Consider the following 13,786-nt stretch of genomic DNA (forward strand, 5'->3'; position numbering starts at 1 on the left):
GTTCTACGGGCGAGGATGTAGTCATGTAGTATTTATTTTTATTTAAACAAAAAAACGCTAAAAAAGGGCGGAAATACGCGCAGCACTTGTTTTTGTGGCCAATCTCCGCTTGTCTCTCACAAACATTTCGTTTTTGTTTTTTCTTAAAAAAAATCAAAAAGAACCAAAGGCTAGGCATCCGAGAATTCCAGGAATTCTATTCTCTCGCTTGTACGTCAGTGTGTTATATTATTATACGAGCCCCCGTCGTGAAATAAAACAAAACAAACGATTTTAAACGCTAAACATCTCGAAATTCGTGAAATAATTAGAACGACCCGGCAGTTGGAATGAAAAATCGAAGCCAAAAGTTCAATAATACCTGCAAGGTCAGACCTATATAGCCAGTTGAATGAAGCAGACGAATTCGCCTGAAAACAAAACAAACTATAATAATTGCTATTCAATTTCACATATAGAATAAAACTGTATTATATAGGGAATTTCAATAGAATTCTCTTTCTTTTTTCATTCTCTTTTTCATCTTTCTCTCATCTTCTTCTTCTTCTTCTTTTTTTTTGTGTGTTTCCAAACGATTTTCAGAAATGATGCTGAGCCCGGGAGGAAACACGAAAACAATTAACGAACGTATACAATTTGAATTTCGATTTAAAAAAAAGGAAATTTAGATTTAATCAAATACAAATTTTCGTTTTCTTTAAATCAAATAAATTTTGGGGTGAAAAAAATTTAAAAAAACAAAACAGCGAATTGTTGGCAGGGATGTTTTTTGCGTTTCTTTTTCTCACGTATAGACACACACATCAGACATGCAAGAAAAAGAAATGAAACGGCGATCAAAATGGGAGGAAAAGCTCGTTGACGCATAGTATATCTATGATGACAGAAATCCAATGCTTACACATCGAACGATAATTAAAGATGACGTAATTATGTACATACACAAGACGTAAAAAATGAATCAATGCACTGTCGTTTTGGCCAGGATTTCGAAACAAAACAAAAATATTCGCTCTTCCTCCACGCAGATTCACGATTGGTCGAGGAAAAAAAAACAATTGAAACGCGATTGACTTTGTGAACCGAAAAACCACACATTTTCAAAAATTCAATAAAAAAAAGAAGGGGGGGGAATGTTGTTGAATTATTTTTTGTTTTCGGTAAGCCCCGCATTTTTTCTATCACCAAAAAATGCAAATGAGCCAATAGAAAAAAAAATAATAATAATAATTCAATGTTGAAAGGGATACTCGTCCAAAAAAGACTTGATGGTGGGAGGTATGTTGACGGAAGACGATGGCGATAAAGACGAATTGGCACTGGACGTTTGGCGACAGTTCCACGCCAGCCGGCACAGATGTTTCAACGACGGGCAATCGCGCCTCAACGGCCGTATGAGCACAACTTCCGAATGCACCTGACCGCTATTATCCAACCAAAACTGGTTTTTTTTTTTAACAAAGACAAGAAAGAATAGAATAACGAATTAAAAACCAAATATACGATGGAAAAAAGAAAGTCAATCAATCAAAGTCATATGATACATAAATTTTGTTATTTTTTAAAATTGACAACTTATGTCAGATATCGATTTTTACCTGTCCCTTGTCACGACACTGTGACCATTTAGCCACGTAATGATCGACCAGGTCGAGGACGGTGCGAAAACGTGGCAGGTGGTCAGCCATGCCCGTGCTGCTGGCATCCAGCCGGAATCCTCGACTCGAGTAATGAATTCGCACGCTAGTTGGACCCTTGTCAGTTTGAAGGCTCAGGGCGTACAGGTACCGGGCATCTGAAGAATCGCGAACTAAAAACGTCCCCACCTGTTTTGTTCCAAAAACAATGTGTGTTTCAATCTAATTGAATTAACTCCAAAACGGACGAAAGGTCAGACAAAAGCCCGATTGCTAATTTTCGCAATTTATGCAGAGATTTAAGAGAAGGGAAAGAAAGAAAAAAAAAAACACTTGTTGTCGGCATGTAACCTAACCTTGTCCTAATCATTAAGTTGTCGTTCGAAAGACAAAGATGGATCTTTTCAATTGACGTTTGCGGTAAGAGCGAGTTAAAGCGGGGGTCATTATTTATCTGGGTCGAATATTTGCTCACCTTATATTTAACAAGGCGATATGCCAAAATAGGAAAGAAAACATTTCAATTCAATTGGCGATTAGATTTTTTTTTTTTTTATAGAACGGAACTCCCGTTGATTTGATTGACAATTCATCCGTTCTTGTTTTGTTTTCATTTCACTTTCACTTTGCCATCGACGCGTACCTAACGCACTTTTTTCAACGTTCCACCCACACAAATGTGGGTTACGGCACAGCGGGAGCCATTCTGAAAAATAATTATAATAAAAAAGGCAAAGCAACACCTTTTCAATACCTGGAAATAAGAGTGACCCAATTCCAAGAAACCGAATACAACAACAACGAAAAAAAATAAAATTCGTTCCAGTCGACTTGTTATACGAGCTGGAAAAACTCTTTGGCAAAAAAAAAAAAGAATGTGGGGGGAGAGGGGACCTTTCTCTATTATTCAACTCAAACGAATAACCGTTTTTTCCCTTCAAAAATACGGCCCTCCAGGCGGTGTAGGCTCACCATGACGTTGCAGCTCTTTGGTGTACTTTGTTGTATGCACCACTACAAGTTTAAAAAAAAAAATGCTTCTTCACAGTGTGGGGTACAGCCTGCCTTCTGCTGAAGCCCGGCCTCACTTTCTCGTGGCAACACAACGTCCTCGGCCCTACACCTCCATACTACACCAAGCGAAGAAAAAATTGTCTATTCCTTTAGCCTATTTTGTTGTTGTTGTTGTTGTTCAGCATAGAAAAGCGAGTCGCCTTTTTCTTTAAAGTGGAACAATTTAGGCCATTAGGTCAATCGACTCCCAATTTTACTTGCATCGGCACAGCAGTGCGTTGCAGATGACATTGCCGCACATTTTCAAAACAAATGACGACTGTATACCTTTGTGTTTTGCAAGAGGTGGGCGGATTCTTTCCAGGAAAGGTGTCCGTAATAATATCCGGACAGGCGGAGTTGATGCGCTACGACGGACAAGCGTTGCAAATCGTCGTCTTCTCGCGTGCCGGCCACTCCGCCCTCCGTCGTGACGGAGGTGCACATTTCCGGCGGATGCAATTGCAACGCGCTGCCACCGGAAGAAGCCACCGGATTGCTATTGTTGTTGGCAGCCGTGTGAACAGACTTCCGCCGATGATGGTGATGATGACGCAACAAGCCGGGCAACACTTTCTCGTCACTAGCACCGAACGGGATTTCAATCTGGAGCCGGAACGGATGTTGTCGATCGATGGTCGCTGGCTGGAAAGCGGACGACGAAGGCCAGCATGACTGTCTCTGCTGCGGCACAGTCACCACCGACACATTCAATCTGGACGGCGAAGGGCCAGCCACGTCGGAGGCAACACAACCACTGCAACACAAATCGGCCGGCCTGTCCGGCCGCCTGTCTATGCTGATGATGGTCGAATCGTTCACTTGGACAATAGACCCGCCCGACCAGTGTTGACGCACCTTCACTTTGGGCAGCGACAAGTCGAGCGGTTCGACGTGCTCGCAATCGCCCACAAACGGATAATCGTAGTAAGCTCCGCCTCCGTTGGACGTCGCTTCGGCCGCCTGATAATCTTCGTGATCGCACGAACAGCCCGGCCGTTTGCGCTGGATCGGCTGCGTCGTCCAAGCGTTGGCGTACGAGAAATGAGGCGGGACGGCCGCTGCTTCTACTGTCGCATCCTCCGAGGCCGTTGATGGAACGACGACTGAACCTCCGCTGGACAATACGTTGAATGGATTGGTAGGACTCCAGCAAGTAGAGGCTGCAACGATAGCGGCTGTAGCGGCAGCAGCAGCAGCAGCTGTCTGCTGGTGATGGCGTCTAGCTGGCGGCAATGCTGGAGAGGAAGAACAAGAGAAAGCTCCTCCGCTGCTGCTGCTGCTGCTGCTGCCACCTCCCAACATATTTTGACTTTGTTTTTTTGGGCTGGGGCAGGAGGGTGGAAGAAAACTGGATAAATCGATTGATAAATAATGCGGGGCGATAGTTGTCGTCTGCTGTCGTGAAGCGCCAATTTTGAAATCGATCCTTTTGTGCGGGTAAACTTTAAAAAATAAAAGAAATCAAGAAAACATGGTGGATTTAAAATGCAGTTTGCAATTTCAACGGAATGTCATCGTGTCGTATCGATAAAAATTGCAGGGGAAACCCTTGATAACAAATTGACAGTGTCGTGTTGGTTGGCGTGATTTATGTGGCCGAATCGAATTGAAAACGAGTCTCGTTCAATTGAAACAAGCCACAACAACGGGTTGGGGGGTAAACACTTCATCAATGGAATGTTTACAGAATCAAAGGGGAAGGTAGGATCAAGGTCGTCTGCTTGCAATCTCTTTTCCAAGGAAATCCACAATAAATATCGTCATTTTTTATTATTGGTTTTGTTTGGTTTTTGAATTGCACAATTGGAATTTTAAAAAGAAAAAGGGAAATGGACACAACTGTGATGAACGATTCACGAACCATTCAAAATATGTTTCGTTTTTTTCCCCATAAGAAACAAAATTTCAATTTTGTATTTTTTTGTTTTTAAATGTCATTTCATTTAAGGGAATGGCATATGTGCTCGTGATCGTATCTCACTTCACGTACACACCCCAACCTGTTTAATCTCAATCAGGTTTGTCTTTCTTAACGCAGTGGACATAAGATTGTCTCCTTCCCCCCTCTTTTTTTTTTTGTTTCGTTTTTCCTAGATTTTATCATAGGGCGTGAATTTTATTGATTCGTTTAGAATCCACAACCAAAAAAACAAAAAAAATTCAGATTTTCTTTGCTGTCGTAATCAAATATCGTAATCCAAGAATGGACAAGTCGAGGCACGCATTCCAGTTGAGAGGCCATAACAGAAATGTAACATATTCCAAGTAAGCTAACAAGAAACCCGTCCCTTTGATTCTGACGAACGCGTTCCATCCTCATCACGAAATTTCACCATTTCCCGCATTGCTAGAAAGAAACAAAAAACAAAACCCGTTTCAACTAATTATCTCATCGAGTTTCAGTTCTCCAATGCCTTTTCTTGGCACCCCGTATTTTGTTTTGTTTTAAAGCCCGAAATCTTGAACGATCTCAAAGATCGATTACGTCAAACAATTTCTAAAGCGTGAAAATCCACCCCCCCTTCCTTCATTGTTGTTGTTCACTTTGCAATAGGAGAATAACTGCGACTCACCTGATATCAAAACGTAATCAGATGACACAACACAATGATGGGCCCAGTGACGTAATCCAATGCACGAAATCCCTTTTCAAAAGTGCGTAGAAACTGAACGCATTCACGCGTTTGGCACATTTAAACGAAACGCATTTTGATCCATTTGTTTTGTTTTGTTTGTTTCAAAACGTTATAACGTCCAATCTTCGATGATTATCGGGAGAATTGCGGGACACGCGTCCAAAGATGTAAACCGATTTCAGAAGGAGAAAGAGAGGAGCCAAACAACAACAACAACAACATTAACAAACACACTTTTTCGCTGTTGACTCGACGAGAGTCGTGACGCCACTGAAGACAAGTCGGGATCGGCCACGGTCTCTGTATATCAGGAAAACACACACACATAAGACGTCCTCTGGCTCGGAAAGGGGGAAGGGCTTGAAAAGAGGGGCGGTACCCGATGTGTGTTCTTGTTTTTTTTGTTTTTTTTCTTTTCCATTTTCCGGGAAAATAACGTCGCCAACGTTAAAAATAAAAAGGAAAAAATTCAATTTTCTTTTCTTTTTCTTTTTAAAGAAAAAAGGGGAGGCAATATCTGCAGGCGCATTTCTAATGCAAAATCAAAAGATTCATGGAAAGAAACACAATTTTCGTCGTAGCTTTTCGCTCGCTATTTCGTCACCTGCTATTACAGGAAATTGATCTCCCCACCTCTCAGACTTTTTTTTTTTTTCATTACTGGTTTGTTTTGTAAGATTTTTTTTTTTTGTCGGCCGGTTTTTCCCTTGTTATGTATTCATCGGAGAGGGAAAAAAAAATGGAAATAAAACCGGACGGCAGCGGCGGCTGCGGGAATTCTGGGAAATTTCATCTCGTGATTATATTGTTTACTAGGAATTTTATTATATTGTATACGAGTATTCGAGAATTTATTTTGAAGCGAGAACGGGGCCGTTGGTATCCGTCAATTTTTTTTAATTAAACCCCCCTAGAAAATTTAAAAAAAATTAATTCGTTCAGTTGAATTTGTTACTCTCGTCTTTGATGAAAATCAACTCGGACTGGCAACTTTCTACATTCAGATTTCAACACAGTTCTAAGAGTGAACGAACGGACAGAGAGTGCAACGGACACAATATTTAAATATACATGGAAAAAAAAGAAAAGAAAGAAAACGAGATAAAAGCGTATCATTAACCTCTCCAACGGGACGCAGTTAGATCAACGCCGTGTGAGTGGCTTCGCATTCGGATTTTTATTCAATGATTTATTTTTTTCTTTTTCGATGGAAACAAATTAAACTTAACCGACAACTTGTTCCCGAGAAGCGAAAATAATTGACGTCAATAACAAATTTGAAGAAGAAAAAGAAAAGAAAAACAGAACAAAAAGGAGGACACACCGAACATATACCGAAAAGAAGAAAAACTGGACAAGAAGAAGGTCCGTTTTCTATAAGTTAATTTATTTTATTATTATTTTTTTTTTTTTGCCAAAATTTTGTTTCGATTTGAGGAAAATTCCAATTCATTTCTGGAAAGGGTTTCGTGTTTTGGTTGTAAGAAAAACTGGACAAGAAGAAGGTCCGTTTTCTATAAGTTAATTTATTTTATTATTATTTGTTTTTTTGCCAAAATGTTGTTTCAATTTGAGGAAAATTCCAATTAATTTCGGGAAAGGGTTTCGTGTTTTGGTTGTACTTATAAAAAATAAAATAAATTAAAGGAAATGGACAAAAAAAACGGTATTATTTGATTGGGTTACGTAAAAAAAAATATCTTTTTATCTTGTCCTACACGTGCGTGATTTTATGCAAATTTTGTGCAAACGCGCAATTTTATCTAGTCGTTACGCTTCGACGAGAGAGAGAGAAGAGGTTAAAGGGCATGTTCGAAAGAAATAACGCGAATTTTCGAAATTGAAATTTCGCGCTGAAAAGGACGAAAAACCTAAAATTCCCCGGATGCAAATTTTTTTCCCCCTCTCTTTTTTTCTGCATTCTACAGCTTCAATTATATATTTTTTTGTCTTCGTCTTCTTTTAGAGAGGGGAGGGTGGAGGCAGGTTTGTTTCCTTTCTTTTTATTACTGTTGTTTTCTTACATTAAATTATGGTTATTATTATTCATTTCTTTATTTCTTCGGGGAACGATTTATAATATGGACAGCGGACACGTATAGACTTCTCTCTCTTTTCTGGCCGGTCCACAGCCATAAACGAACGAGTGAAAAATGGCGTGAGGGGAGGGACTGGCCAATTCCACGAACATCGTTAAATTTAAGCTCAAAAACTCAGAAATTTATTCCTACTAGTCCAGCGGCTCTGCTGTAACTATTTAAAAGAAAGAAAACGGTTGAAGACTGAAAAGATTTTTGAAAACAGCAGTCCAGCCAGATTTGAAACCCGGCTGACGGGTATTTTACTTCTTAAATCAATGTTTTCATAAAGAAAATTTAAAAGATTTAAAAAAATAAAATAAACGGGATGTGTATAAACTCGTAAATAAAAAGGGTGCGGACACGAATGATTAGAAAAATTGAAATTCGATTCAAACATTTTCAAGGTTTTGAAAAGTCAACCTCGCATTTTGGGCTCAGGTATAATTGCGTCATTTGCATACGTCTACGCACCTCAGCTATTTGGCTGTCTCCATCGCTGACCCATTTTTCTTGGCCGCTTTTTTGCGCTCACACATTTAAAAATCCATTAAACATTCTGTTCCCCCCCCCCCCTCCACTAAGAACTAAAAAGACATACATGCGTTACTGCCCAATTCCTAGAAGAGCGAAAGAAATTGTTGAATAAGTTATTGACAGAAGTGCAGAGAAAGTGGATCATTATTTTGTATATACGTGCTTCGACAAGAGCACGACATTTGATAGAAAGGTAAGAATAAAAAATGAGGGGAATAGTCATAATTATTCCAAAGAAAATAGCAGTCAACGTATCCGCCTACGCAGATTCTCCCTCAGGATCTATCCTTCCCGGTTTTGGCCGGGTGTGTTGAACCTGTGAAACTATCTATTCAATTGAAATGATACCACTCCAATAAGGGTCATTGCAGTACTTAAAATATTAAAAAGGTCATTCAACCCTAAATTTTGTTTTAAAGAGAAATTTAAATATTTGGTTTAAAATCACTAATTCCTTCGGGTGTTGTATACCCATGAAACGGACGTGCATTGACCCCCTGCATCTGTTTTTAACGGGTAAAAAAATGAAAATCTATATGTAAATTATTTCCCACTCACGAGTTTCAATGTTTGACCAGTTAACGGCATTAAATTCGAACGGTGAATTTAAAACAAACAAAATTCGCCTTTATAAAAATACGAAATAGCACCAAAACATGTTGCTAATGAATCATTCGTGTTTTATTCAAATGAATGAAACGACGACGATGGACTTTGAAGCTCCTCGCACCTGTCAGACATTGTCACCGTCGTTTCTGGTTGATATATTACACCCAACGCGGAAGAAACAATAGAAAATAAAACTGCGCTGGAACGAACGACAAACGAAGTGGATATTCAATGAGTTCAGACAAGCAAACCGACCTCGCGACAGGTTGGTTTATCGCAGGCATTGCCATCCGATTATTCCTTTTTGTTTTCTTGATTTCTTTATACACGTCTTTTGAAAAATTATTCAAATTTGGAGATTTACAACAACAAAAATATAGGCAGTTTTTTGATGGCCTTCAAAACGAGTATATAACGTTTGAAAGTCTTTGTATGTACACACATAAACTTATACAGATCTCTCTATCTCTCTCTTGTTTTCATTCAAAATGGTTGGATTTGTGAGAGACAACTGCCACGTTCCGATCAATCAAATCTGACATGCAGTAGAGGGGCATGTGAAACAGCTCCACTCGCGTTCAAACGTAAACACAGCCAATTCCTTTCGCATTTTTTGATTTTTCACGAACATTTTTAGCGTCCACGTTGTCAAGTATATCTCCAATGACACCAACGAATTTCGGCAGAGAAACCTTGAAAACAATTTTTTTTTTTAAATGCACCAACGCATATAAGGACAGCGGACGTGATGATGAAGGTATTGCGTGTACCTCGACGATTCGCCGAATTCTAGAAAGAGAACGGCAAACGGAACAAGAAACAAACAAAAATGCGAACGTGTTGCGTTATAGGTCATTTAAAGTCACACCCCCTGGCGGGAAATCTTCCCTTGTTAGAACGATATAATGTCCACAGTAAAATGCATAACATCTGTTTGAGATGCGCTATATACGACACAGAGATTAAGTGGGAGAAATGGTGTCAAGTGGCAAACTTGTGCTAAAAGATAATCACGAGGAAATTGGAGATGATCAATTTCATATTGCGCAGGTAGATTTCATCATCCACGTAGGGCGTTTGGCAACCTTTAAAATCGAGATAAAGAATATTTAGATGTGAGGGCTATTGCTAGGATTTCCTGCTAAAAAGAAATGATATTCTATCGTCTAATATCGTTTGACCAGCATGTTTCTATATATGCATCCCTGGAACTGATGCAACAACCTGAGTTGCATGTTAATCCTGGAAAAAACAAAACATGGCCAGACGGGCTCATTTGGATCTAATAAATTCAGATTGTATCTCTTATCTTTTGTGTTTTTTTGTTTTTTTAACAAACCGAGGCACAATCAGCGCATTTCAGACTTGACTGGGCCTGCCCGTGACGCAAACTGCCGCAACAACAACATCTTATGTTTAGATTGTTGCATCAGTCAACGGCTGTTGCATTAGAGCTTTTATCTTAACCACGGAAAATCATCACTTTTATTTATCATATGACTCGTACATTTAAAAAGAAAAGATTATTCATTTACGCATCGATCAAGGAGACGTCATTCCCGCCGAGTCAATCACCAAACAGTTGAAGGTCAAACGATTTACTTTTTCCCTCGTTGTTATTCATTTCGTATTAGTACACAGCTGTATGAAAATATGGAAATGACTTGGAAATACAAAGGAAAACAGGTCTGTGTGGTCTACTTGTGTATACAGCAACAATAGCCAACTGTGCAATATGTTGCCGCGTGACGTCGCCCATCAATCAATTTTGTTTTTCTTCGAAAACTGTTCAACTTCTTCGACTTGTTTTAACAGACGCATTGAAATCGCGAAATCTTGTACAGTAAATGAATAGACACTGTACATGTTCTATAAAGCAATTCTTTTCTTGTATAATGGATGCAAAAAAACAGGTTCATTATATAGGCCGGTATTATTAGCCAATTGGGGACGCATTCCCGGAACTTGTCGAAATTCATTTTAAAAAAGAAAAACAAAGCGAGAAAGGAATTTTTATCGGAAACGGGAGCACAGCGTCAAGCCGAGAAAATCCGCCATTGGCACCGGATTTTTACTACCGCGTATAATGGCCGCACTGATGGATGCATTTGGCCACCGTGCCAACTCGTACAAATCGCATATTTATGTATGCAGCTCGACTTCTTTACGAAATAAATCGCTGCCAGAATTGAAAAATTTAAAAGAAACGTCTGTCATGTCCTATTTTTTGTTGTTGTTGTCTCTTTCGTTTTCTTTTAAAGGAAACCAAAATATGTAAATTTGAGATGAAATAAGCAAAAACAAAAAGAATCAAATGATCATTTTTTGCTTTTGTTCACGGCGATCCGTACGCGTGTCAAAAATAAGGTGAGGGGGAACAATCAGTCCGTTCCAATGTCCTTTTTTTTGACGTACATTTATCAAACAATCTATATTCAATGTTCGCGTGATATATAATCACGTCACTTCTGCTGCCTTTTTCGTATTGTTAGTCTACTTGTGTGTTATATATTTATTGGCTTAGCTGAGATCACCATCGTTCTAATATCCAGCCGTCATCCATTTTCTTTTATTCCAACGATTTGCCACAATTGTTTCAGTTGAATTCCTCTACTATTTTCGAGTTAGCATTGACATTCTAACCCGAAAATCAAATATGATTTCGCAATTTAAAATAAAAAACATTCGTAGACGCAAGAAATCCGCAGGGTGTGGTTCTTTTTGATTCATTAAAAAAAAGAGGGGGGGGGAAGCGCAGGATTTTCCTAGTAATGGCTAGGAACGCCCTTGACAGAAAAAAAAATGACGTATCCTAACATGCAAAAGAAAAAAACAAAAAAAAAGGCGCAGCCTGTGGCATTTCCTGCCAAAAATACACGAAAAAATCATTCAGACCGGCGGGACTAAAACCGGCGTGCGATGATGAAATAGACAGGGCATTGAAATGTTGCGCGTTTTTCCTTACCTTGTATTTTATGTGGCAATTGAGTGTAACATCACGTAAGAGCCTTGAGAAAAAATTGCTTAGGAACACACACACACACACACACACGAAAAGAGTCTGGGTTTCGGTCGATTACGTCATTTAGCGGGCCAAATACACGCACAACTCATTCACGAACTTTTTTTCCCGTTTGATTAATTTCATTAATGTTTTTTTTTTTTTGTACACTGGGACGCACTGAATTTTCTTTTTGAAAGTTTCTCTTCTTCTCCTTTTTTTTTTCACACACACACACACACACACACTTAGATTGTAATCATCTCCCCACTCCCATTTCTCTTCACCAGGTTTTCATTTTTCCTGGAACGATCTGCGTGTTCCGGGGAAAACAACCCAACTATTCGCCTGTGAGCCTTTTTGTTTTTTTTTATCCTCTGTGTTTTTTCCAGGAACTTGGCGCTGTCGTCGTTCTCCTTCCAACAAGTCATTTTGGCTCTCACTCCACCTTCTGTCTCACTTGTTTCTCTCTTTGCTTGCCCTGCCTCCGCGCTTTTCGTTTGATGCTCGGGTCGGCTGTACACACCTTTTAATAAATACACGTACAGGAAATGCGATTGCACGCTGTTACGTATAAGGTGACGTGTAATCAAGAAGAATGTCCATATATACCGATGTCCCTCTACAATTAACTTTGATTTATTCCTGAAAAAAAAAAATGAAACCACGGAGAGCAATTAAAAGAGAGTGGTGGAAGGGAAAGGTTATAGAGAGCCGGTTTGAATTTCTAAATAATTTTGGTTCGTTTCGGGGAAAAACATAAAAAAAAAAATATGATTCCCCGCCCTGTGACACGTGTAGTTCATCCAGTCAAAATGTGATGCTTGTTTCCTTAAACGACGTGAAACGTCCTTGACGTTCAAATGAATTTACATAATATCTTTTTTTTTTTTCAAAAACTATTGATTTTCGAACTTTGGGGTTGGTGGGGTCGGCGCTTGATTTCAAATAGGAAATGCGCACGCACATTTTCGTTTGAAATCAAAGTTCAGTGCACCGACTTGAGGTCAATTTAGTTGAAAATAGCAAGGACACATACGATGGACTTAATTATTGTTATTTGGATTTAGGACCGAAGGCAATGAGTTTGAATGGCCTGAAGGCCGTCTGCCACCGGAGGGATTGCAATCATTTCAGAAATTCTCGGGAATCAATTGATTTCGGGACGAATAAAAAGACATCGACCTTCCTGCCTGATAATCTTTTTTTAGGAACATCCTCGTTAACCATTTTCATCGGTGCGTATTAAAAAAAAAACCCACGAAAATGTTCTTAATTCGAAAATGCCCAGCTTGAAATCGAACTCAACAATGCCAATCATTTTGTCATCTTTCTTTGCAATTATCTTTGAAATCGTTAAATTATGCATATTTCTACAAACGTAACCAGTCGGACCAGTTTAACCCTTCAAAAAAAAAAAACAATCGAAATGGCGTTTATGTTTTGTTTTTGATTTTTTGATTTTTCAGTCAAAGTGCGTACGTCGTAAAAAGATGGATGTGTACAATATTACAGCAATATTAGTGGAAGGGGAGGGTAAATAATACGACACCATTTATTGTAACATTCGTGGCCGACAAACTATGGACATCCGGACTAATTTGAAAGTCGGGTTTCGCATTGTGTCGTGCACATGTCCGCGAAAATCAACCGCATTCTCCGAAAACGTCATCAAAGAAAAACACGAGGACACGTGATCATGTAAGGAGCGTCTGAAAACCATTCACTTTTTCTTTTCTCGTGTTCAGTTTTAGGGGTTTAACTTAATTGGCTCACCAATGAGAAATGAATTTTTTCAAATAATTCAGTACAGACTTTCTTTTTTTTTTTTTTTTCTTAGTTTCCAGTTCAATCTTTGGCCGTGCGTATATTGATATCGAAGAAATCATTATTCCTGGTAAGTTTCTCAATCGAACCAGGTGTCGGTGGTGTGGTGTGAGTCCAATAGAATCAACAAGTTCACTCTTAAAAGGGAGGGGGGATGTGGGGGGAGAGGTTGGCTATTACCGAGAATTTTGATGTTGTACGTCAGCAAGCCCAAAGTGACTCGTAATCTTTTTCAGAAAGAAACGTGAGAAAGTTTTCATTAGAATTCGTCGCTGTTGAGAAACACTGGAATAATCGTATAAATGAATTAACAGTTAAAACCTTTTAAAAAGAAAACGTCTTTTTTTTTTTCTCTAAAAATTTTCCTATCCTTTTTTTTTTGCTACTTTTCAGAATTGAAATCTA

The 13,786-nt window shown here is 39.1% G+C and overlaps 1 protein-coding gene across 2 annotated transcripts; it reads right to left on the minus strand.

Annotated features, from left to right (window-relative positions):
• Positions 1-446: 446 nt before the first annotated feature.
• Positions 447-11,893, minus strand: LOC116926143. 2 transcript variants are annotated; one of them, XM_032932947.2, is made up of 4 exons: positions 11,519-11,893; positions 2,979-4,135; positions 1,599-1,826; positions 447-1,441 (listed from the first exon to the last, which is right to left on the minus strand). In XM_032932947.2, the coding sequence occupies exons 2-4, from the start codon at positions 3,993-3,995 to the stop codon at positions 1,232-1,234; spliced, it is 1,455 nt and encodes a 484-aa protein (XP_032788838.2). In that variant the 5' UTR covers positions 3,996-4,135; positions 11,519-11,893; the 3' UTR covers positions 447-1,231. The 2 variants fall into 2 exon arrangements, with proteins under 2 accessions (XP_032788838.2, XP_045032230.1); XM_045176295.1 differs by lacking the exon at positions 11,519-11,893 and adding an exon at positions 5,267-5,613.
• Positions 11,894-13,786: the final 1,893 nt, after the last annotated feature.

This window comes from Daphnia magna, linkage group LG7 (genome assembly GCF_020631705.1).
Source record: "Daphnia magna isolate NIES linkage group LG7, ASM2063170v1.1, whole genome shotgun sequence".
NCBI classification, from domain to species: Eukaryota; Metazoa; Arthropoda; class Branchiopoda; order Diplostraca; family Daphniidae; genus Daphnia; species Daphnia magna.